This window comes from Lates calcarifer, linkage group LG4 (genome assembly GCF_001640805.2).
Source record: "Lates calcarifer isolate ASB-BC8 linkage group LG4, TLL_Latcal_v3, whole genome shotgun sequence".
Classification (NCBI taxonomy): Eukaryota; Metazoa; Chordata; class Actinopteri; family Centropomidae; genus Lates; species Lates calcarifer.
In genome coordinates this window covers 3,881,783-3,906,553 of record NC_066836.1, presented here as the reverse complement: position 1 = coordinate 3,906,553, position 24,771 = coordinate 3,881,783, and the positions used below count along the sequence as shown (strand labels likewise).

Genomic DNA, 24,771 nt, shown 5'->3' with positions numbered 1-24,771 from the left:
TAAAAAGAGAAACAACACTCTACATCGTGGCACTTGTTTTTTTTTTTTTTAAATAATTACCAGGAATTTTAAAAGGTGGATTTGGTGTTAGATTTCAACAGATAAAATTAGAACTCTTCTGACACTGCTTCTGTTCGTCAGGATTATCTACAAGGCGTTGATCAATAACCCTTTGTCCTTTGGCCTGAGCTTTGTTGACGGACAGGAGCAGATGATTTGCTCTCATCCCAACTCAGTTTTTCCAACAGGTTCATGCACAGCAATAAAACACCTCCTGGTACTGAACACACCAATGAGAAAATAACAAATCCAGAAAACAGTAATCTCACAATAATATCTTAACAAAATTGGGGTAAATTGTTTTGAACGTTTATTCAATAAATAATTTCAGAAATACAGAATTGCAAATGTGAATGTGTTGTAGAAATTAAAAAAGGCACTTAAAACAATGGTGATTTGTGTAACCTTTTTTTTCCTTTACAAAAACCAGACCAAAAACTTTAGACCGTTCCCTTACCTCTGATCTTTAAAACAAAAGAACATGATATCCAACCATATTTCAGTTGAGTAAAAAAATGTTTGATCGAGGCACTACTGAACAGTTGGGTGGAATTACTGACTTTTAAAAAACACAACTGGGACTGGCCCAGTTCATATTCTACAAATAAGACAAGGCATTTCAATAAGCAAATTTAGTTAGCAGATAAGGCAGGTTTGTGTATTTGGCATTGCTGTGAAGAATTAAGGACCTGAGTTGGCTTTTAAATTAAGCAAGTAAAACCTGGAGCCAAACAGTAAAACTACTGTACGCTGATGTCCTTTCACCTAGAAAGGCAGCCCAAGAAAATATCTTTTGTAGATAAAGATACATTTCAATTGATTGTTCAGATGGATTAAGTCACTCAGAAAAAATACTAACGCCTTCAACCCTGTTCTGTGAATACATATATGGCTTTACACAGAACCCAAAACATACTGTACACAATTCACTGCTGCCACACATGGCCAGCTGCCGCTACATTTGAAGAGTTCAATCCAAAGAGACATTTTAAAAAGGAGTGATATCCACTCAGTCAAAATGATTGCAGACACAAAACAACCTTTGCTCAGACAGCAGATCAATCTTAAGACCTTCGCTCACCTGTGTTTTTGAATCACTGACTGACTGCCTACTCAACATTGTATACATGGTTGTTTGGGAAGGAACACTTCATTTGTTGCCCATTATCAACATCCAATTCAACCCTCAACAAAACACTGATGGCTTGATGGTTTTATATAAAAAAAAAAAGGCACAGCTAGGCTTTCAGTTACTTTGCCAGTTCTGTGGCCGAAATAAAAACAATTCAGAACACATTCTCTCAAGTTCTGCAGAGGCAAAAAATACAATATAAAACCTCACATTTACACAGACTGTACACGTTTCAGATGATGCATAGAAAACAAACCAAGTTAGTAAAACAAACTGAAATAGTGGCAAAATGCATTGCTATCATTTGGTGACTACAACAACAAACAAACAAAAAAAACAGTGAGAGCATTATAAAACCCGCCCCTCCCTGCACCCCGGCCCATTTCTCTTTTCCATACAGTGTTGTCACAGTGAAGGCAAAGCTCCATCATTTGCCCTCGTACTTTGGATTGACGACAGTTGTTACGGCACTTTTGTAGATGGGATTCTCACCCTGAGAGAGAGAGAGAAAACAAGTGGTGAGAAATCAGGCTGACAAATCACAGCACTTGTCAAACCTTCATGTGGCTCAGGTTTGAGGTGTCATGACAACAGAAATTCAACATCAGTGAGCTAAACAGTTTCAGTATGAAAACAAACAAGAAAAGTCAACAACTATTTGGCTTGAGGCAATAGTTTGGTCAAACATGTTAGATTAGCTGAACAGTAATTTATGAATTAAATTATTTTATTTGCTCATATTAAGACTTTTTTTTCTGGAAAACCGACTAAAATTAGTAACAAACAATTCACCTCAATATAATGGTTAAACATGCTAATTTCACAGCATGCAGTCACCACACCTTTCATTTCATCGCACTCTGGCTGCTTAAAGTCGATCAAAGTGTAAAACTGCACAGACAAAGTTCATGCGCCAAGTGCACAAAGGCAACAGGTGATACAAACTTGGATCTAAAGAGCAGCGGCTTTATTCCCATAGCTGGGATTCTGGAACTGGTTAATAGGACTCTTGTAAATGGGGTTCCCTTGCTAACATGGAGAGAGAAAAGGGGGGAGGATGAAAGGGAAAACAGAAGAAAAGGAAATAAATAGAAACAGCGGAAAGAACAGGAATAAAAGTCTGAGGAAAAATGTTCAGTAAAGCAGAAAAGATTGGGAAGAAATGTAATTACTGTTGTGTTGTTATGGTCACTATTTACCTTTTTCAATTGCAATTATGATCTCTTTTCCTGTGCAAGTAGTATGTTGTTTTTTGTATTCTGTAAACTGTGATTTGTTACTTTTCAGTCAGTTTATTTTCCTTGATTATCTTTTTAAATGTTGGCAAAAATACACAAACTGTGCCTGGTATAAACTGGGAATAAATAACAAAGTATTCTCAATATAAATAAGACAAGATTATCATTAAAAAAAAAAGCCAAAGACACTGAAAACAATCCTGACTGTGACCTCTCTGCTAATGTCTACTTAAATAATATAATAACTAATTATTTTTTACAGGTAATTCCCACAAATGCTGCCTGTGAAGTCATAATCACTCCTCCTGTGACTAAGAAACAACAGTGAGCAGTAGTGCAGCTCTATCAGCCCTCCTCTTTCTCAGCTTCCTTGCCTTTTATGGTTGTGCAGTTGTGCTGTGTGGACAGTGAGAGGCAGCACTGTCAGATGAGGGGAAGGCCGCTCCCTCAGAGAAGAAAGACTTAACATGAGATCATGGAGCTCAGGCTGATCAAGGACAGTGAGGGTCTCAGAGCTTCTTTACATCCATAAATGCTCTGATGCTTTTCCATACATGTGTAAGAGCAGGAAAGTCTAAAAGTGATTCTAACTCAAACCTTTTTACTAAGGTGCGACTGACTCACCGTGTCCCACTTGGCGTTCATCTTCTCCTTCTCAAATTTGGCAAACTCCCGGCGGTCGTGGATGATCATGAGCAGTTTCCAGATGAGCAGAAGGGCGAGGCCGATCAGCACGATGCCCGCCACCACACCCGCCACGATGGGGATGATGTCAGGTCCCGCTGGGCACTCTGCATCACAGAAAATGCACAAGAAACCAAATGAAACCCACTGCTGATGAGAAGAAAAATCACCACAGATGAAAAGAGAGCCACTGGTTTCAAAACAGAAGGTGTGTTGTCTTTGACTGACAAATTACTCTGTTTATTTTTGGAACCACCCACGGTTTGCATGACACAGAGTGAACATGTGAACGTCTTTGGTTGCATCTGTCTGGTACATTGCTGTGTTTCTTGGCATGTCATTGTCACATGCAGGACTGCATACTGTGTCACCTGCATACTCATGCATGTGTATGAGACATGAAACAAGGAATAATAAAATGCATCGCTCCATAGCGCTGCTAGTAGTTCATTAATTCATAGAAAAGTTAACAATCCAATCCTACCCAAGTTCTCCACCACGTAGACCTCCTTAGTGTCATTCCTGATGGCGTAGGTGTAGTAGAACCAGCAGTCGTTGGCATCTCGCTCTTTGCAGTGAGTCAGTGGGTAACTCTGGTCTGTGGGCTGGGGCAGCTTGTCGCGATCCGACACCTTTATCAGGTTGAAGTAGCTGCACTCCTGCTCACATGTTTCCTTCTTCGGACCAGCGTCAAATGCTCTGCACTGCACACAGTCTCTGTGGAATCATAGATGGAGGGTTGATTAACTCTTCACAGTGTGAAATCTATCAAGTTGCAAAACATTTGTGTGAACTGTTTATCACTGAAAGTTCATCCTCATCCTGGAATACAACCTTTAAACTTACATGTTAATATCTTTGATCAGCAGGATCACTGTATTTTAAGTTTTCTCAATCTCAAAAGAATTTCCAGTCATGTGTGAAAGCCGCAGACTTACTTGTGCTCAGTGCAGACACCGGGACAGGTTGGACAAGTCTCGCATGTTGGACCCTGGAATTTGGGGTTGGTGCATTTGCAGATTCCACAGTCACATGTGCCGCGACCATTACAGATCTGCCCGTTCTTGGCGAGGCAGGTGGAGGTGTCCAGGGAGCAGTCGCAGGCGCTGCCTGTGTAGTTGGCATCACAGATGCACTTCCTGCATTCGCAGCGTCCGTGTCCTGGTGAAGCACAGGCAAAGGTTACCACAGAGCTTACAATGAAACCAGTGTCTCAAATTCTATTATTCATACAGTCCTCACCTCCACAGAGCTTGTTGTTGGAGCGGTCACAGTTGAAGTTGTCGCACTCGCAGTATTTTCCACTGTAAACCTCTGCTGGATTTTCCCGCTTCTTGCATTCACAGATGCCACAAACACAGTCGCCGCTGTTGCTGCAGATATCTGTTCCGTTGTCTTTTCGGCAGTTGGCGTCCAGGTCCTCTGTCCGGACTTCATCTTTGCTGCACTCGCAAGAAAGCCCAATACGCCCCTCATTACACCTGACGCAGAGGATGAGAGGTCAAAGTTGAGCATTATGAGCAGAGAATAAAAAAAACAATAAATAATTCAGGTCAAGAACACTGGTTCTCTACTGAACCATGTAACACAGAAGCCCCAAATCCAACAGTGTTTGATTTCATTTATCACTAAGCCTGCTAAAGATGAACAGCTGTGGCTGGAAACTGAAAGCATACAGTTCCTTGAAGCTCCATTGCACATGGTTCAGCAGCACTGATCTGGTAAATCTTCTGGCTTCGTACTTACTTGCAGGCTCCACACTCGAAGGTCCCGTTGCCTCCGCTGCACTTTTTACTTTTGGGTTGTCCTTCTGCAGCACACTGACAGTCACAGATGAAGTTCAGAACCACCTCCACCTCCTCAGTGAAGCCCAGGGGTTTGATTTTAATGATCTCAGACTTGCCATGTGATGGACACTTCTGGGATTCAATGGAAATCTTGAAAAACACCTGGGAACCAGAGGAGAGTTTACAGGGTCATTAAACTGAATGAGGAGCATGCTTTGAAGCTTGTTGTGCCATTTTCCACACATGACTCAGATTATTAGATCGTGAAGTGTTTCTTATTTCTGGTTTATTTTGAATTGACTTTTTAAAATCAGAAAGAGTTGTATCTACCTCGTCTCCGATGGAGATGTTGGAGCACTTCCTGCCGTTATCTCCTGAGCTCTCAACACCGTTCTTACAGATGGATTGGTAGGTGATGGAAACTCCCTCTGGCAGCTTGCTGTTTTCAAGAATGACTTCAGATGACAAAGACTTTCGAAAAGAGAAGAGAGAGAAGAGATTGAAGACTCAGTATAGGCTGTCAGCTTTGGTGGGTTACACAGGAAGAAGACAGGACTGTGATCCTGCCTTCAGCTTTCAGTTTTCACTGACTAATTATCTGCCTTTGCACAAAACTTGTGAATACATGACCCCTAGTGGAGTTTCACAGTAATCTTAATTTAGCCTGGGAAAAATTAGACACAGGACATTTTCCCCCAGGATCATTTCAAAATAGTGTGTAAAATATAAATTAAATCAGGTATAAATCCTAATTAAATTGTAAGTCTTATCTCTTAAAGGCAGGGACAGTCAGACATCCTGTTTGACTCACGTTGTAAGCGTCAAGAATGAGTTTGATCACGTTGCTGGAGTTGGAGGACAGCGTACCAACGGCTGATTTAGGAATGAGATTCTTCAACTCCTGTAAGAGACAATAAAACAAGTCTTAAATGTGCACTTTACTTTAGATTTATATGATATACATTAAATAAAGAGTTGCTAATGCACAGAAAACAAAGTTTACCTTGTAAACAGGCTGGAATTCCTCAGTGACAGCAAAGATGGTCTGGATGTTGTGGTCACTAAGTTTCTGGACCAAATGGGCGATGGAGGGGTAGTCCTGAAGTAACACAGGCAGAAACACACACACACACACACACACACACACACAGAGAAATATTAATAAAAGAACTGTATGGTCAAATGTTGAGAGACAACTTTCACATGCTCAGTCCGACTGGATTCAATTGCCAATTAAATACATACGTAGTAGTGGCTCATGGTGTACATGTTGTTCTCCAGATGACACCTCCCGTCGTTGGGGAGGACGATCCCGCCCAGTTTGCCGTCTCCAGCGAAGTGGAAACCAGCATCAGTGGAGAACACCAGCAGACGAGTCACATTCCTCCAGCCGATATCTTTCTAAAATGACCAAGACAAACAATCTCTTCATTAATATTTTAGTCCTTTAGAATAAACTCTTGTCTAAATAAGCTTTAATCTACTGATTGTTGACACAAGAGCCAGCCACTAAAACACACACTACTGAGTCCAGTCCCTTCTCACCTCGCAGACTGCCACCTGCATGATGGCATCAAAGCCCCCTTCTGGAGAGTCCAGGTTCCCTGAGATCTGCTGCTGACTGACTAGCTTATTGAACTCGTCTCCGTCCTCTGTCAGTTTCAGGACGTTCTTGTAGCTGAAGGGGCTGGTACAGTTTTCATTTCCTGTGCAGGGGTTGAGGAGCCTGGCTGGCGTGGTGCTGATGTAAGGCATGACCGTCTTCTCCACAAAGGAGCCAAAACCTTAAGGGGAGGAAAAGGAGAATGTATTTTACTAAGGATTGTAAAAACTATTTGTAACACTACAGTTTTTATTATCCCTTTTATTGGGAGTTAAGTTTTCCTTACCAATCCTGAAGTCTGAGGTGATCTTCCTCATTTCCTCCATGAGGTCAGTGCCAAGGTTCTTGACATTTTCCAAATCATCTCTCATGGAGAAGGAGAGGTCCATAAGGTAATACAGGTCGATGGGGTAGTCCTCAGCACGCTTGAACTTCAGCTGGAAAGTCTGGGGCTCACCTGAAAGACAAAGAATGGACATTTTTAGTCCTTAGGGATTATGCAATGTGACATCAGTGTTTTAATTTCTGTAAACTCATTTCTTTTCCATACAGCAGAGATAAAACTGGCTGCATTCACCTACTCTTTTCCAAAACATATTTTACACAGAGATAATGACTTCTAATTTTGCTCCAGAGCTGATGGAGGGCTGACTCAGGCTGGTTTTCCCTGATACCACACACCAGTAAACTACCAAAATATTTACAGTCGCAGCCAGACTTTTCTCCTGCTCTGGCAAAGCGCTGAAAGATTTGGCTGCAGACGTTGAATATTTACCAGATCTGAGCGTCAGTGTGAGTTTCTGGGGCTGGATCTGGGTGATGTCCTCGGGCTTCAGTTTCTCAGCCACGTCCTTGCGGTTGGTGACGGGCTTGTCCTTATTGACGGCGATGCTTCCACGTGGGTTTTCAATTTTGTTCGCAGCACACTTTCTCTTCTTCAGGGACTCCAGGTCATCACAGCGAGCTGACTTGGATTGACCCACAGTGAGGAAGTTCTGCAGAACAGCAAAAGAGATTGTTATGAGGAATATTTTAAGGGAAATTTGTACTAGATACTAAATCAGTTTCTTAAATATTGTTCCTTGGACTTAAGTTGTGTTAAAGTGGAGATGCTTGTCTGCTGCTGATGTAACAGATAAAAAGATGAGAGTAAAGGAAGGTAGTTTTCACATGTGATGTACTTAAAGAAACATCTGGAATGGTGCTGTAAATGTGCAGGAACTGCATGAAGAGACATGTTGACAACTTGCACGGTTACACAATACATACTGACAAACATGTCTCAGGAACAACTGCACGTTTCAATAAAAACTGATGTGTCACTTTACAGGTTCACAGACTTGTGCAATGAAGATTTTGTAGGAAAAATAAAGGATCTTGATGCCTAAAGTAACAGTTCAATGATTGTAACTAATAAACTCACTGATCTCTGCGGCATTATAATACTGCAGATGAAATTTTCAGCAACTTTGACATGATTGAGTACTGAGTAGAATCTAGGATGAAGTCAAAGTGGGTTTTCAGTCAATGAGGCTCCTGCAAATCAATCAAATTTACCAGTTTTTTTAGGCCATTGGTCGAAAGCAACAGAAGACAAGGAGAAACAGATGACTTGCAGGCCTGGCTAAGAATATAGATTGGATGCACATGATATCCCACAAGGCATAGTGGAGGAGAACTTGAGACAATGAGCTCAGTCAAAACAAAAATAATGCTTTGACCCAATTCTTTCAAAACCACATGATCCACGGAGGCTGGTTTCTTCTGCGTCTCGCCACACAAATCAGATGTGATTTAATGCAAAAGTTTTAAAACCACAGAAATAGAAGACACCTTTTGTTCTGAGGAACACTGAGTTTGCAGGGGGAGTACAGACAAGAATGTAAATATGAGAAGGAGACATACAGAGAAGGATTTTCAGTTTAGTTGATTTAGTGTGATCATCAAGCGTTCTCTCAGACTTAAAACTCAGGGTGTAAGAAGATTAAACCAAATGTTCTTCAATGCTGCAGATATTTCACCTCATCCGGTTAAAAAAAAAAAAAAAAAAAAAAAAAAGAGACCACCAACCTGCAGTTATGAAATTTCATAAACTGAGGGTGGACATCAGTCACCCGTCTTACTGAGAAACGCTGACAAGATTTAACAAGAACGCAGCTCTGTCTTGACAGAAACACCCAACCCTGAGAAATGTTTTTAGTAATTCACCATGACACGGGCCTTGATGAACACTTTCTCAGTGTACTGACTCACAGAGGTAAACATCAGAGAAATAAGTAAACTGATGAGATGATATCTCGGGGATGACGCTGATGGTTCCAGGTAAACAGATTATAGAGATTGTAAACCATCAGTGATGTGGGTAAACACTTACGTCCAGTAACCTCAGATATCTCTGCTGCTTAACTAGAAAAAGAGATTTTAAGTTAAGAAAAAAACACTGATTTTAGCAGAAAGGGCCTGATATTTTTAGCTAATGTGACCGTTGACTAAATTTCACGTGGTACCATGTGAGCTCCTCTTGTGTGTGCTGTTATCTACAAAACTGCAGTAAACCTCTGGATTACAAAGGTTTGTTTCCAGGAGATTTTTTGGTTTGAAGTTACCATAGTGAAGCAGGGTTTTCACACTCTCATATCACAGTAAAATTAGGCTAATTTACTGCCTTGTTCCACTGATTTACACTAACCTCATGTTCATAAGTTCAAAGTCTTGCAGAGTGAAACTGCAGAAGCTGTTCATCAGCTTGTTTCATGTAGAAATAAAAAGAAACTTCAACATTTGTTGCCCAGCTTGACATTAAATTCTATAACATACGTCATTTGTTTGTCCTGCAGGCTGCTGATATATTCCAGCTGTGAATAAACGTTTCATTGTGACCTCATGTTCATGCTCCTGTAAGTCAGTGTTTTCAGTCAGTGTCTCGCTGCCACAGCACATACAGTGCACTCGCCTCAGGTACAGAAAACATCTAATTAAACAGGATTGCACAGCCAAAGTTTCCACTGTGAGAAAAGAAGCAGCAGAACTCATGTTTACAATTAATGGAGCAGCCGCGGTGACTCGCCTCTGGTTGAAAAGCAGGAGGGAACAAATCTCTTTAATCTCTTACCTCTCTACTGCTACTCTGCATTTGTATGTGTACTTACAGGGTAAGTATGGTTTATGTATATCATGTATGTAAAGCCTGTCCTGCTGTGCTTGTTTGGGGGGGGCTGCTAGTGCTCTGACCAGGATTAGTTTCCTGATGCAGAGCTGCTAGCGTCCCCACCACTGTTTCCAGATGGTGTGCATTAAAAAAAATGCTGATATTTTGGTTTTAGAGAGGCTAATACTTTTTGGAAAGCTTTTATTGCACTTAACCAAAGTTGTCAACCTGTCTCTCACACACACGTTATGAAACAGATTTAAAGGTTAGGTAATTAGGTCAATAACATGAATAAGATTTTGTTTTTTCATTTTTTTGTTTAGTTTCTTAAGGTGTGTATATTTATTTTCATGTGCATCTACAGACGACAAAATTAATTTGAGGAAATAAGGGGAAATATTCTCTTTTTGAACCTGACCTCCTTTTCCAAATTAGCCATTACAAATCATATTTTGTCATTTAAATTGCGTTGTCTTTATGATTGTTTTAAATAGACTGAACTTTGACTCGTCTGTTGTATGCAGATTTTTTTTGAGATGTTAAAACTGTCAAAGATGACATGATTTATCACTACAGATAGTATTATTTCATGCACAAGATAATGACTACCAGCTGTGTGCATTTGTCAAAGCTGCCAAACAAACCGCAGAGGAAGCTCTAATGCTGCTACACCCACAGTTTAAGATGTTCTAGATAAGGTTTCATTCATGTGATAAAACAGTTCAGCGATTCAACTCACTTCATCTGAACACCATCCACATGTCTCTGCGACCTGGATGCACTCGCCACATGACTGCGCGCTTGCCTTGGTGCATATGCTTCCCTCTGAAAAAGACAACACACAAGTTCCTTTTAGCCAAGATGACAAAACAGATTTTCCATTAGTTCACTGACTCAAACCAGCTTTAGTTTCTGGCTGCAAAACACAACCCTCTTCCCAGTTCAGAAAACTGAGTCATGCTGAGAAAAGCTCGAGGCAGCTCACCAACAGATGACTTCACCTTGTTAAAAAAAAAAAAAAAAAGGCCTCCCAGCACCGGCCAACTGGACCCACAGAGTCATAAAACCATGAATGAAGGAGTGCTACATTAGAAGACTACAAAATGGAAGACAGCAGGTTTTAGTCCATCCTGTAAGTGGACTACACTCTGCACTTAAAACCAGAGGCTTGTGGGCATTGCAGAAAGACAAACGTCCAAACGGCCATTCACAGAGCTAAAAACACATGCTACATGATGAATTAGCTAATATTTAACAGTTAAAACAGACAGAGCTACATCTAAGCAAATTTACAACATCTGTGTTCTTACCTTGCTGTGCCCAGCTGCCACCAAGGACCACTGATAACGAGGCTATTAAAAGTAACCGCAGATCCATCTGTAACAAGAAAAATATAAAAAACTCAGTGCTGGATGAAGCAAACAGATCAACATTTGGTACACTGCAAAGGCAAATACATGTGTCCAAGAGCAGAGTAAATCTAAGATGGCAGTATTTTTTGTGTGTGTAAAGATCATATGTATTCTGTGGTGGTTACAGAAGCTTAGTGTGACACAGAGGCATTTTATCAAAGAGATTCATATTGACAGAACATCTAAAAGTGCGATCGCACAACCACCACATGTGCCAACACAGGAAAAGGTTGTTTTTTTGGCCCACATCCCAAACCCACTTAGTATACCACTGTCAGGTACCAGGTTTCGATGCAGTGTTTTCACTTTTTCTTTGTGATACAGCTGCACATACACCATTAACACAACAATTCCTCCTTGCAAATGTCTTCATGGCCTTTCTATCTCTTAAAAAAAACAGGTTTAACATTGAAGTGATTTACCTCAGATACCAGCAGAGGGGAGGTTTACTCACTTTTGCCTATTTCAAATGTAGAGGAATAACTTCTCTGCATTTAGCTGCCAGTTCATCAACACTCCCACTAACCACCATGCTTACAACATACTTGCTTTCTGACTGTGGTTTGGAAACAACCATGCTGTTGCAGGCCTGAGTGAAAGGTGGATATTTTAGATAAGGATCGACAAGAAAGACAGAGAGAGGCTTGAAAAGAACTAATAAAAATGTTGCGTAAAGGACAGTTACACTTGGTGTTTAGTCTTCACCAGTGTTACTCATAATGAGTGTAACAGTGGACATGTAAGGACCGAAACTGAGCAGCAGCACCTTTAATTCACAAATTCAAGCTGCCACACTAAAGTATATAAACTAGGAAGGAATAACTGTGGTTAATTGAACAGTCCTCTTTACCACACTGAGCTGAGCTGAGCTGCTGATGACCCAGCCATAACACGAAAAACAGAAAATCTCTAAAGGCCGTTAGAGGGACAGCAACTTGAAAATATTCAAACACAGCAGAAACCAAAGGAAAGAGGTGTAAGTAGGTGTGTTCACATGTATGTGTGTGTTCCCATATTTGGTCAGGCTGTTTTCCATGCCTCCTCCTAAAAACTCTGCCATCCCCCTAAACTCCAGTGACACACTTCCTTGACTATCTGCCCAACCCTCATACTTAGAAACTCAGACCAACTTTCTGTGTGTTTGCCCCACTAAAATACACAGAGGAAATCAGGCAGTGTTGACAGTAGCTGAGTCAACAGCTGTGCCGGAAAATAGTCTGTCCCTGATGGATATTAAGCTAATTCACCAATGCTTAAAAGTGTCAGTGAATATCCTTTTACACTACACAAGAAAAGGATATTTTACAGTTAACCAGTGACTGTATGTTCTCCAGTAGACGCTCAGGGTAAAAGTGTCCTATATTTGCAGCAGTGCAGTGTGGGAAAGAGGGTACAGGCATCAAAACAACCACATCCTGTGAGACAAGTCCAAATGACCAACTTAAATACAAGCTTCCTCTGAGCAGTTTAGTGATAGTTATCATATTATTGTGGGGAAGGGTGAGAAAGAAAGTCATGATGACACTCAGACAAAATATGCCACTCTGGATGACATCTAACATAAAACAGCAAAAGAAATGTGATTTTTATTTCATTTTTATGCAGCCTTTTAGCATCTGGCCACAGGACAACAGATGGGAATTATTTTCAGATGATTATTTCTGTTGATCAATAGACACTACACACAAACAAAGCCGTGTGGAAAGACAAAGATAAAATGTTCAACATGCAACCCAGCGAGATGTTTAATAAAAGTCAAACCAAACACCAACTGGAAAGACTTTCTACATTATTAAGGCTCCTCCCAAACATTCCTGAACACCAGCCTTTGTTTACTGCTCTGGGGCTCGTCCTGCACAGGACTGCAAATTGCAGAGAGCTGACAGATTGGGAGGCATTTGGGGGTGTCCAAACCCTGTGTGTGTGTCACATAATGGCGTTAGATGGAGGCACTGGCATCCGTGGTAATGATCCTGGTGCATGATAACTCTGAAAAGAGGCTTGTCTGTTGTGTTAATCTACATTTTGACTGATTTACAATAAAAATAAAAACTTATTATTTTTTCCTTAAATCTACATCTACAAGTAATGGGTACATGTTCAACAATGATAAATAAGGGAGGATGTATTTTAACTGATTTCATGTCACCTGTAAATTTCATGACAGCTTGAATAAAATGTCAATAAAGTCAGAAAATCTCAGCTTATAACTCCAGCCTTCAGATAACTTCATTGGCCACTGGTCTCTCGTAGATAAACAAATTTATACTTCTTGCCAATAAATCATTGAATGGAATATTTATCAGATCTCCTGATGCAGTAGGAAATCTTCAGATCTCTTAAGTCAGCTAGTTCAGGTTTATTGGTTGTAAAAAAAAAAAAAAAGAAAGAAAGAAAGAAAAAAAAAGAGCTTCTTCTAAGCCTTCTGAGCTAAGACTACCTTTAAGTCCAAGCTGTTTACTGATGTTTTTAATTAAAGTTACTTCCTAGCTTCATTGTTTTTGCTCTGTTTCTTGTCTGTTCTGCTTTTGTTTGTCTTGTTTTTATCCTAAGTGCTTTTGCTGCTTCTATGGTTTTTATTATTTTAACTATAAAGCATTTAAGGGTTGCCTTTCTGCATGAAATCTGCCTTTCCTTGCCTTCATAGCATTGTAAACAGCTACAAGCTCAGCTCACCCGTCATATCTGAATGAGAGTCTTGACTGTTGGAGGAGTAGACGACACTAGTTCAACAGAAATGGCGGGACATAAAAGACAGTGCTGCTTCCTCGCTGCCAACGTCACAGCTGATAAGACACTGAGTGAAGAGACCTAATCCATAACAGACTGTGGTAAAACGCCGCCTAACTGTGAAGTATGATAAAGGAAGGTCTGACTGGTATGTGGTGAATTCAGCACAGTCAGTTAAACTCAGTTAACAAGAACACTGACTGAATGAATTCTTTAATTGGTTGTTGACATTTTTGGTTTATTCATATCTTAACTAATGCAGAAGATTTTGATTGACATCTTTTGCAATGAGGAACGTAATTAAAATCACATGTAGATTATCCAAGCAGTCTGAACATATTTCCTCATCTGACTTTATATATAAATATATATATATAAATGTTGCAGCTCTGGCTGATTATTACAGAAATTAGATCAACATTCATGCAGCGACATCTACTAGCTGTGTCTTATGTGAATTTCTTTTCTTTTTATTCTTTTTTTTTATTTTTTGGCATCTAACTACTTGAACATACTTTCAGCTATTCAGCAATTTTGCTACTCAAATAAATGCTTCAGCTACTGGTTTTAACTTTCAGCATCTGCATCTACCCTTTCCCAAGCCATTTTAAGCATCGCTTCAGAAATTACTTTTGCCTTTCAACCTTTAAGTTTTTCTGCTCCATTTCAACAATTGCTGCCATTTTCAGCATTGCTTCAGCAGTTCATTCGGCTATCAGCATTCACATGCATTTTCTAGTTAATGTTGTTTTTAATCCAAACTACACAGGTGAAGCTGGTGTGTTTTACCTGTCTCACCTATATGCTGAGAAAAATCCATGTCAACAAAAGGTAAAAACTGATAGAGGGAAGGAAGTCTTACTCTACTCATCCACCTTTTTAAACCTCCCTCTTATATTGTCAAGCAGAAACTATGGCCTGTGAGTATAAGTGATGACAGACCTGAAAGCCAAATGTTTAGATTAACCAGAGTAAACTGTGTCGAATCATGACTTTGTATGGTCACACTGAAGGAAGACCGGGATCACAGCACACGCCTTTTGTTCACAGTGCTTAATGTTAATGTCACAATTTTTCATTTACAGTCCAACCCCTGTTAACAGTAACCAGTTTGTGCCAGGCATTTCTCAAACATGGTCGTGAGACTTTTTTCAGCAGTTCAAATAGGTCTGGTGTTATGTTCACTGACAACTGTTTAGCTGAGAGTTTTTCACGTCTTCGACGGAAATCTCAACAATTATAAATGGAGTGTGGTGTGTTTGTTACAGCAATAGCACTTCCTGCTTCAGAAGCTGGGGATCGTGGGTAATGGTCACCGTTCAGCCATGTTTAAGTTCAGTGAGCAGGACTACGCAGTCAGAGCTCAGGTCAAGCAGCTTTGTCTTCTGCACATGAAAACCACTTAACCGCTCCAAATCGGAGACCAACATAATTGATTCCTGCTCATGGCTGCAGAGGGCGCTGTTGCTCAGGAAAAGTTACACTGCATTGCTTTAATAACGACTTCAAAGCCTGGAAAGGTTGGGCTGTTAAAGTCTGATGATGTTCTGGCCTTAAAAGAGACCACCCTCAACCCAGTAACTCTTAAACGTGTCTTCCTTTTTTTCATGCTTTTCCATGAAGTAGTTTGGATGCGTAAATGCTACCTGCTTCCTAAAATCCAACAACAGCAGCCAAGCTTTCAGCTCAAGCAGTGTGAGTGAAGCACAACCCCAGACAAATGTTTTATAGTAAAGAATCTCCTCCAACAGCTGCTGGGAAGAGCCAACTGAAACTCAACCCTCAGCCCTCCAAACGGTTCACTGTTATGGTCCACTGCCTGCCGCCATCAGCGTCAGAGGCGTTTTGATTCAATCTGCTGTCTGAAAGTACGCCTCAGGGACCAGAGTGTGTGTCTCTCTCTCTCTCTCTCTCTGATGTAAATTCACCAAGAACATTCTTCTGCTCACACGTCTTCCTGTCCTGCAAAGAATCGACTCGCTGTGCGACATCTACGCCTACTTTACACTGGCATTCCTTTGGTGACTTTTCTGTGGTGAATGAGAGACACAACAAACATAACTTCTGATGGAAAACTTTAGGGATAGATGTCGTTTGAGGGATTAATAATGGAAATGTGTCAACCACCAGATTTTTTTAACGCTGAGGTCACTCTCCCTTTAATATTTCTGGTTGTAGCGGGCCATTGTAGACGAATGTTGCACACCAGTGAGAACTGCTTCACAGCAATGTTTGATTTTTACATTTTAAATTTACTCATGCTTTTCTCCAAGTGAGGGACAACACTAAAGCTTACAGCAGGAAGTAGAAACTAAATACTAAATCTGTTCAATAAGAAAGTGCAAGGAGACCAGGTAAAATTCTTTTACTTAAATAGATCTGGGATTTTCCCTGAGTCAGGGTCAGCTTCAGTCACACTTAAAAACAGGAGGTGAACGTGGGGCTTTGACTCAGACCACGCAGACATGTCTCATCACTACTTCTTTGTTTACTTCTTCCTGCTTACTGACAGAGGTGCAAAGCCTTATCGGCTGTTATTAACTAGAGAAACAAAGTCTGAGGCAGTAGACTTCCTCTCACTGATAATCTGAAATACTGCACAATAAAGTCTACTAGGGTTTTATGTCTGGTAGATTTAGACTGCCACAGAAATGTCCTGAGCTGGGAGTGTGAAGGAACAAGGTCTCATTAACTGGTGGTCCGTGGGTGAATATATAATTTATATGTTGTGGGTGTCGTTCAAGTGAAAGAGCAGTATTATCTGATAAACAAAATCAGCCTTCCTGACCCCTCTGTGACTCGCTGCCGCAGCTCATGCAGCTTTAAAAAGACAAGCCCGGTGTTGTCTAAAGGTGGAGCAGGGCACATCTGTAAATGTTTAGTAATCCTCAGCAAAGTCCATGTTTAGTCTGTGGATGACCACATTTCAGAAGCTGGGCCTAATCATGCTCCTACATACGGCTGAGGTTATACATTTAGTTTTCAGTGTGAAGACTAGGTCCTGTTTCTTTACAAAACGGTGTGATGATAAAATAAAATGACAGAAAATAAACAGAAAATTATTTAAAATTACTTTGAACACTTACAACATCTTAGCATGTAATTTCTGCACCTCCCCCACATCTTCATAAAGAGAGCAACTACAGCTAGTGCTTCCTGTAAATTATGTTTTGCTGACGCTCAGCTTTTCCTGTTGAACACAGGTAGAAAAAATAACAGCCACATCTAAACAGCTGTGATCATCTCACATGTCTGACACCTGATTTTTTTTGGCTGACATTAAAGTTAAAATTCACCAGTTTGTAAACAAGCATGTAAAACAAGTCAAAATGTGCACGTTTTTTTAACAAGAAATAAACACAAGTAAATCCAATTTATAAAAAGAGTCTATGCATAACATTTAATCTGTTTAAATACAAAATCACTAGCTGCTAATGTTCAAACTTTTTATGCATGTGTCAGACACAACTAGAAGTAAACCATCATGAGCAAATTGCAAAAGCTACCACAACTTTAGCTGGTTTCTCAGCGGTTCCTCGTTTCATGCGAACAGAGGTTAACCACAACGTACATCACTAACCCTCATGAGTGGTTCACTTTCTTACCATGAAAAGAGAAGTACACACCGATCAGATTCCCATGTACCAACGTGAACTTGTATGTTCTGCATAAATGCTGCACATTTAAGCAAAAACTACAACTCGACTACAAACTGCATTCATTGCTGTCGCTTTCACTATTTCCACTGCTCATCACTCATCAGGCTTTGTTGGTCCTTGTTTAATCGTTTTGATCTCATGCCAGGTGATACATGTAACAAAGAGCATCCCTGCACAAGATGGTCTTCCATACATGTAATGATAATCTAAACACACACTAGTTTCATTTTCCCATCTTTGTATGTAAAGAGTCTGTTAGAAGATTTTGTTATTACACTGAGTACAGAAATTCAAAATTAAGTCATTTAGAAAGAGTGTCTCCTTGAAATAGTTGTCTACCAGAAAGCACTGACAACTGTGACAATGTGCCCCAGATCTGTCACATGAAGAACACTAATGTTGGCTGTTGCCAAGAACTTTTCTAAGTGAAAGGTGGCATTGAACACAAGCCAGCATTGTTAAAGCAGGGTGGGTCATCTGGTAGACCACAAAATGAGCTAAGTGCCCACCCCCACCCCTCCACATCCAGCTCTGTTTGCCACCCGGTCAGCCAGGCACCCCCCACCTGCCACTGAAAGTCACAGTCCACTCTCAGCCCATTAAGTCCCCCAAACAACTCAGCAGGGACTCTGCATCCATTTTGTTAATTTAACCACACCCAGGCGCCGCTTCACCATCCCAACGGGCAGGGAGAAGCAGCCTGCCTCTGCCATGACTGAAGGAAACCCGACCTATAAACAGGAATACTCCCATTTTATCCAGTGAACAGGGTTGATACTGAACATAAAAGGCCTATCAGAGTAGAGGAGGGTTAACAGGTGATGCCTGTTTCTTTATCTGTGTTTTAATGACAAAGCATCAAGAAAGGAATGTGTTTGATCTGATGTTCACATTTTTAACACGACAGCCAACTGACTACGACTGATTATTGTAATCTTTACTGTCCTACATTAATGTATGAGTTTAACCTGTGACAAATTCTCCTTTATATTTTGTGCTCAGCTGGCGTAGGAGACTGATTCTACAAAGAGTTAAATCCACCTTTTAGCTGTAGGATGAACTGAAAAGACCTGTTTGGGGTTTTAGTCTGTCATATGGAGGAGATGCCGATCTCCTGGCCGTCCTCGGAGAGATGAGATAACGCATTCCAGCTTAACCAGCTCCATACTACATTGCGGAAAAACTACGTCACTGAAATATGGGGTGCTTTTTCCACTTTTCTCTGACTTGAGCCCAGAGTTCACTCGGTCAGTCTGATGTAGAGTGAGTGTGATGAGAATTTTGGCTCTAAAACAATGGCAAAACCACAGATTAAGACCAAAATTAGACACTTATTGTTTAGTCCATAAACTGAAAAAACATTGCGTTATGTCTAAAGCAATGTCATCAGATGGCTCGACTGTCCAACAAGTGGTTCAAAACCTAAAGATCAGCAGCGAATCCTCACAAGTAATAAGCTGGAACTGGGGGATCTTTGGTGTTTTGGGGATTGATTAATTATTTGTTTCAGAAAATGTCCAGAAATAGATTAAAATCACTATTTCTCATGACCACAACTTAAAAAAACCCAACATGACGTTTTCAAATCACCCGAACAACAATCCAAAACCCAAGACATTCATGTCATTACTTTACAAATGCCAAAATGACAAATACTCAAGAGTATTGTAGTCTCTCATTCTTTGTTATTGATTGTTTTGTCATTTTTGTGCTTGTTTTCTTTTCCTTGCACCAAGTACACTCTGCACTTCAGTAAAAACATGTCCTTAAACCAAATATAAGATATTTTTTATCATTATTATGATACAAAATATCACCTATAGAGTTATCATCTGAATCTGCAGCTCTTCTCAGCTTATAGTGTGATTCAGATCACTGTTTATCTGTCCAGACCACAAGTTTACCGTTTTGTTTCACTCTCACTTCTCTAATTATGTCAATTTTTGGCCAGATATTTCCCCCAGGAGTTGGTAGAGACCAAAAGCAGAGCTAAGTAGCCAGAGGTATGACTCCAAATTAAAGCCAATGTCGCTCCATGACTTGTGGATGTATAAATAGGTAAACATCCTCTCAAGCAGCTGAAAACTTCCCATCTCACTTCCGGCCTCTTCCCAAGGAACAATGTTGGAGGCGTGATCACATATTCTCAAACATACCCTACTCCCCCACACTTTGTCCAACCTTCCTTCGAAGAGCCGTCACCCATGACTCATATCTGACAAACTGGGGTAAAGACCTGGTGTTGAGTAACGCCGAGTGACCCTTCGAACTGTCCATGGCACTCCTAGCTCCTTAACCAGCGCTGTGTTTAAACATCACAACAATGTAACTAAGGGAAGTGACTCAGTGATCTACAGGGAGCCTGTTCCAGTCTACAGACACGACTCCCCTCATGTCTACAATTACCAGGCCTGTTGTGTATATGTTGTCTGTATCCGTGCCATCTGTACACGCTGTTCACGATCAAACACATATGTGTTTTCACACCTCGATACGGCGCCGTTGCTATGTCATTACGACACTGACTTTAAACCAAGCCAGGCCAGTAATTAACCCAAGCCACTTTATTCCCATGTCACTAAATAAAGATCTGCAGATTACTAGTTTAACTCAGTCCTGACAAATCAAACCTCTCCCTGAGATTCACAAAGGAGAAACAAAACAAAAAAAACACCCCCTCAGGCTACAATTCCTTTACAGGAAGTGAACGAGGCAGGGCTTGTCCAACTTCTGCACAGTCAACAGTTCTGGATCAGAGCTGTGGGCAAGGCTGAACAAGGCACTTTAGATTCTGGTTAACCAATCTGGTCTTACTGTATCTCCAGCCACAGTTTATACAGTCCACATTAAGCAGCCTGACCAGACTGGGGTCCAGCTGTGGTCTGTGTCAGGATATCCTTTTACAAGCTTTAACTTCACTCACATGTTTGAAACTTTGGGATTACAGGCTTGGTTTTCATCCTTGTTCAATTTAAGTACATCAAGTCTTAAGAGGAAATGCAAATGCTGAAAACATCTTCCCAACCTGGTTGGACAAATGGACCCAAAGGCTTTAACTGCATTCCTCAGGGATACCAGGCGGCTTTGAAATACAATATTCACTTTCCAGGAAAAGGTTCTAGAGTAAAAAATCCTGATTAATGATTTTGAAGTCATTAATCATGATTTCAGACGACCAAGTCCTAATTTTCTCATAAACTCAATAACTTTTTGAGCTTTTTGACATGTCTTTTCAGTTTAAAGACTCTTCCCTGTGCCTTCTAGAGAAAACAAACAGAAATACTACATAAAACACAGTAAAACCATTGTGGGGATATGAAAATTATTCCAAAACACTATTGTGAGCAAGTTTTTAGACATGTTTAAAGTTGTTCACACTTGGTAAAATCTTAAAAAGCTTGTAATCGTTTTGACTTGAGTATGAAGAAGGCTGTTCCCTTTTTCTACAGGGGAAAGAACCACAGAAATACCTAGAAACACTACATATAAATCATTTAAACCACTGTAGGAACATGAACATGATACCAAAGTAGGAAACTAAACACTTTCGTGAGGACGTTTTAGACATGTTTAAGGTTATACACACTTATCAACATCTTTAAAAGCTTCTGCGTTAGTTTTGACTTTAGGATGGAGGTTTACATGATCAAATAAATGCTGTTAATAGCCATGTGGGACTGTTCACACACTTTAACCACCCATACTGCCCTCTTCGGCCATACAAAGCGGCTATTCTGTGGCCTACTCTCTGTACAAAAGCCAAATTAAGATGTATTGAGGGGGCACGGTTGAGGTGTAGCTTGAAATATACCAACATTTCACACGATATGCTGCTGAAAAACCCTCCTGTGTGGACTCAGAGGAAACGAGTATAACTGTCTATCGACCGCTAGCTAGTTATCGTTAACCCACACCCAAAGTTTTGCCCCTGAAGACAGGCATTCCTCACTTCTCCCCTTTTGTCGTTCACATTGTGTGTTTTTTAAAACATGGCACGTCGATTAAATGTAACGAATGTAAGATAAAATAACACCACTCACCTTATGTTGACGCTGTTATGTAGTTTCCAGTGATTTACAGCAGCATTTGTGACCAAAAAGTGTCCGGTTTTAAAGAAATTCAACGGTTACTCTGGGCGAAGACTAGCTAAAACGGTTATGAGGGTCCGCTTTGTTTTAGCTAATAGCCGCACCGTTCTTACGTGACACGTACGGAACCGATAAAAACACGGGTGGGGCTATCTTATTAAAAAATGAACATATGGGTTATGTTAAAATTTAGCTAAGGGGCGAGGAGGACCCCGGCTTGCCCGAACACGTTACAGCCTCGCCTGCTGCTGCTCCTGATGAGTCGCTTTTTTCACCCCCCCGAGTTCAACAAACCTCTTTTCTTATCCAAACCCCGCCTCAACGGGAGGAGCCGCGGCACGCAGAGGGCAAAGGAACAAACACATCGGTAAGCAGTGAACCCGTCCTAACCTCGGATGTGGTGAAAAGTCAGTTCACACACACAGGTAAACACACACACAATGAAGGTTCAAAGACACAAACACACACACATACACACTGGTGTTATACACATAAACACACAGTGAGAAAGAAATTCCTACATTTTAAACACAAATTAACTTAGAAAAGCAACTTTAATTTAGCTGCACCTTTGGACTGTATTGGAAAGTAGTTTGAGTACATTTACTCAAGTACTGAATAGTATTCTCTGTCCAAACTGCTTGTCGGTGGTCAAATAACCTCAGAAAACCGCTCCCCACACACTTTTCGAGAGGAATCAAAAAGTGGTTGATGGTATACAGTTTCTGTTTTAGTCTCATATGTTGATTCCCTGGTGGTATGCCACTTTTTAAAAACTAAAATGGACCTTTTCCTAATGGAAACTGGCATACCAACCCCTGTGGCTCAATATCACACTGACACACCAGAGGAATACACAGATATGCTGAAAATGTTTAGATTTTATGACAATTTCCACCTTAAATCTTATGTTTTAACTTAATCTGTATTGGCAATGTAATGTGAAGATGGACTGATGTCTTTCTGACTCACTCCATGTTCAAGTTCTGCTCCCTTAACAGTTAAATCCAGCCATGCAATCTCCATTTATATCTATGTATGTCTGGCAAAGGTAATTATTATAGAACAAATGCACACTGAAATGTGATGGTAGAAATAAAAAGTTGCAAAAAAGGGGTGATCATAAAGCAAAGAAGAAGTACCTCAGATATATACTTAAGTATGGCACAGATACTTTCCACTGAACTATTTTAGGTAAACAGCCATGTTTATCTGCTGTGTTTTTAGCTGAGCTGTGGTGAGTTACCCACCACTTCCACTTCCTTTGCAAAGTGAGAAACTGGTCTCTCATATATAAAGTTCAGTTTCAGTAATTTGTAATGTCAGTTTTGCTTATTTCCTGTACAAAACTGCCTTGAACCTGTTTTGAAATTGTTGTTTTAGCCACCTACCTTCATGATAAAGTGTTTTACTGATGTGAGATTAAACCCACAGAGCTTCGAGTTAAATTGTAATCAAAAATGTGCACAGATACCACATATATCAGGCAGAATTTTGGGAGAAATGTTTATGAAATGATGCATAAAATCATATGTATCTCCTTATCTCCATGTATCTATCTTAAAACATGGTTTTAATATTTACTCAGTGTTAATGAAATATAGCTTCATAGACAAAATAGAATAAGATGATTTTAACAACCTTAAAGAGAGGAAAACTGGATTTTAAGCTATTAACAACTATGGGAAGAGGTTGTTAAGGTTGTCGAGGTTGTTAAGAAAAGAAATACAAGCTGATGATGTTATTCCCCTTAAACATTATGAAAATATAAATCTGGCAAAGACAAGCAGATAAAGAAAAAAGACTCAGTGTTTGGAGGAAAGCCAAAAGGAGAAGCATGATAAAACTAGAAAACAAGAACCTTTAGATTGTAGCATTATGTTGAAAAAGACACTTCCCTATCTTACACTGAAGCACTAAAGGGACTTAGATTTGATTTTCAGCCTCCCACATTTAGCCTGTACAATCACTTTGCGACAGCTGATGCTGCCAGCTGGCCAAACGACACATGAGGTCACCATCTCCATTACACGTCTTTGCATCACTGCGTACGCATCCTGCCGCATACCTGTGATTATCTGCCCGGAGAGTGTTGGCTGAGTATAGCTCAATGTGATGACCACTGCTTTAAGATATTCTGAACCAGTCATAGTAAAAAAAAACAAGAGTGAATATAATACTGCACTTATACAATGATAAAACACTCCAAAGAGGGCAACCCTAAAACCAAGTCTTAATCCCCAAACAGCCTTTGAGGTCAGGAGATAAGATACAGCAGACTTACACCATAAGTCACTGCTACAAGTTAACTGCACTGAAGCCATCTGCAACAAAGATAAGAGACAGCAAAAAGAACGTGAGAGCTGACTCAGAAACTTGCAGGGTTATTTTGACAGTGGTACAGTGGCACCAGTTTGGGCAGGAAACCTCAGCTAAACCAAAGCCTCATGAACTGAAGTTCACATGAGGGCAGACTTAGCGGAGCTGAGAAAGATGTTGTTGGTTAATGTAGGTCATAAAACATGTTCCCAGAGCAGAGGCGCCCGGTTTTATGAGAAAAGTAACGCATTTAAATGTGTGAATCTGGCACAGGCTGCTGGTGTACAGGAAGGTTTTCAGAAGCAATACTGCCACCATGTGGTCAAAGCATGGTACAGCAGAAACAGACAGACAGACCAGGAACAGGTGAGGTTTGTTTCTGGGTTTCTGTACTGAGAATGTACTGACAATGTAAGTGTGAAGATGGACTGATGTCTTTCTTCTTTCCCATCCTGCAACCTCCATTGGCAGTGGATCCTTTGGGTCCACTGCCAATGGACACCACAGGACACCCCCAGACACCCCTTCACATGTCAGAGCTGTTTTAGCAGCACAAGGTGAACCTACACAATATTAGGTAGGTCCCACAGATGCTGGATCAGATTGGTATCTGAAGAGTTTGGAGGCCAGGTCAACACTTTGGGCTCAGATGCAGGGCTTTTCCTGGGGGTAGGAGGTCAAACAGTCCAGTGTAGAGGTCTCCCTAACGAAGGAAAAAGCAAAAACATTTTCCTCAATCTGGCAACCCCTATAGGAGCGTGGTATCAGTATATTTAACAGCAACAAGTAAAGAAAATGTCCTAATTTCTCAGGGTAATCAAAGAACACAGTGTTTTCAACTGGACTATTTCTGCAATTAAAAGTAGTACAAGTGTAATTTGGGCGGACTGACAAAGAAGGAGTGGAGCAGC

General features: G+C 40.5%; 1 protein-coding gene across 2 annotated transcripts; it reads right to left on the bottom strand.

Annotated features, from left to right (window-relative positions):
- Positions 1–347: 347 nt before the first annotated feature.
- LOC108880947 (integrin beta-1) lies at positions 348–21,832 on the bottom strand. 2 transcript variants are annotated; one of them, XM_051069801.1, is made up of 17 exons: positions 21,494–21,832; positions 10,963–11,029; positions 10,392–10,477; positions 7,280–7,499; positions 6,791–6,961; positions 6,447–6,685; positions 6,147–6,302; positions 5,905–6,000; positions 5,713–5,802; positions 5,232–5,372; positions 4,861–5,063; positions 4,357–4,595; positions 4,053–4,275; positions 3,599–3,831; positions 3,055–3,221; positions 2,138–2,221; positions 348–1,685 (listed from the first exon to the last, which is right to left on the bottom strand). In XM_051069801.1, the coding sequence occupies exons 2-16, from the start codon at positions 11,027–11,029 to the stop codon at positions 2,144–2,146; spliced, it is 2,409 nt and encodes an 802-aa protein (XP_050925758.1). In that variant the 5' UTR covers positions 21,494–21,832; the 3' UTR covers positions 348–1,685; positions 2,138–2,143. The 2 variants fall into 2 exon arrangements, with proteins under 2 accessions (XP_050925758.1, XP_018528205.1); XM_018672689.2 differs by lacking the exon at positions 2,138–2,221 and having other exon boundaries at positions 21,494–21,831.
- Between the last annotated feature and the right edge of the window lie 2,939 nt (positions 21,833–24,771).

Bases quoted from the DNA above. Each gene is read 5' to 3' on its own strand.
- LOC108880947 (XM_051069801.1), bottom strand. From the start codon at position 11,029: ATGGATCTGCGGTTACTTTTAATAGCCTCGTTATCAGTGGTCCTTGGT. The intron at 5,373-5,712 runs GTGAGTCAAACA...TCTTTTCGAAAG, and splicing joins TCATTCTTGACGCTTACAAC to TCTTTGTCATCTGAAGTCAT. The intron at 4,596-4,860 runs GTAAGTACGAAG...CCTCTGCGTCAG, and splicing joins TTCGAGTGTGGAGCCTGCAA to GTGTAATGAGGGGCGTATTG.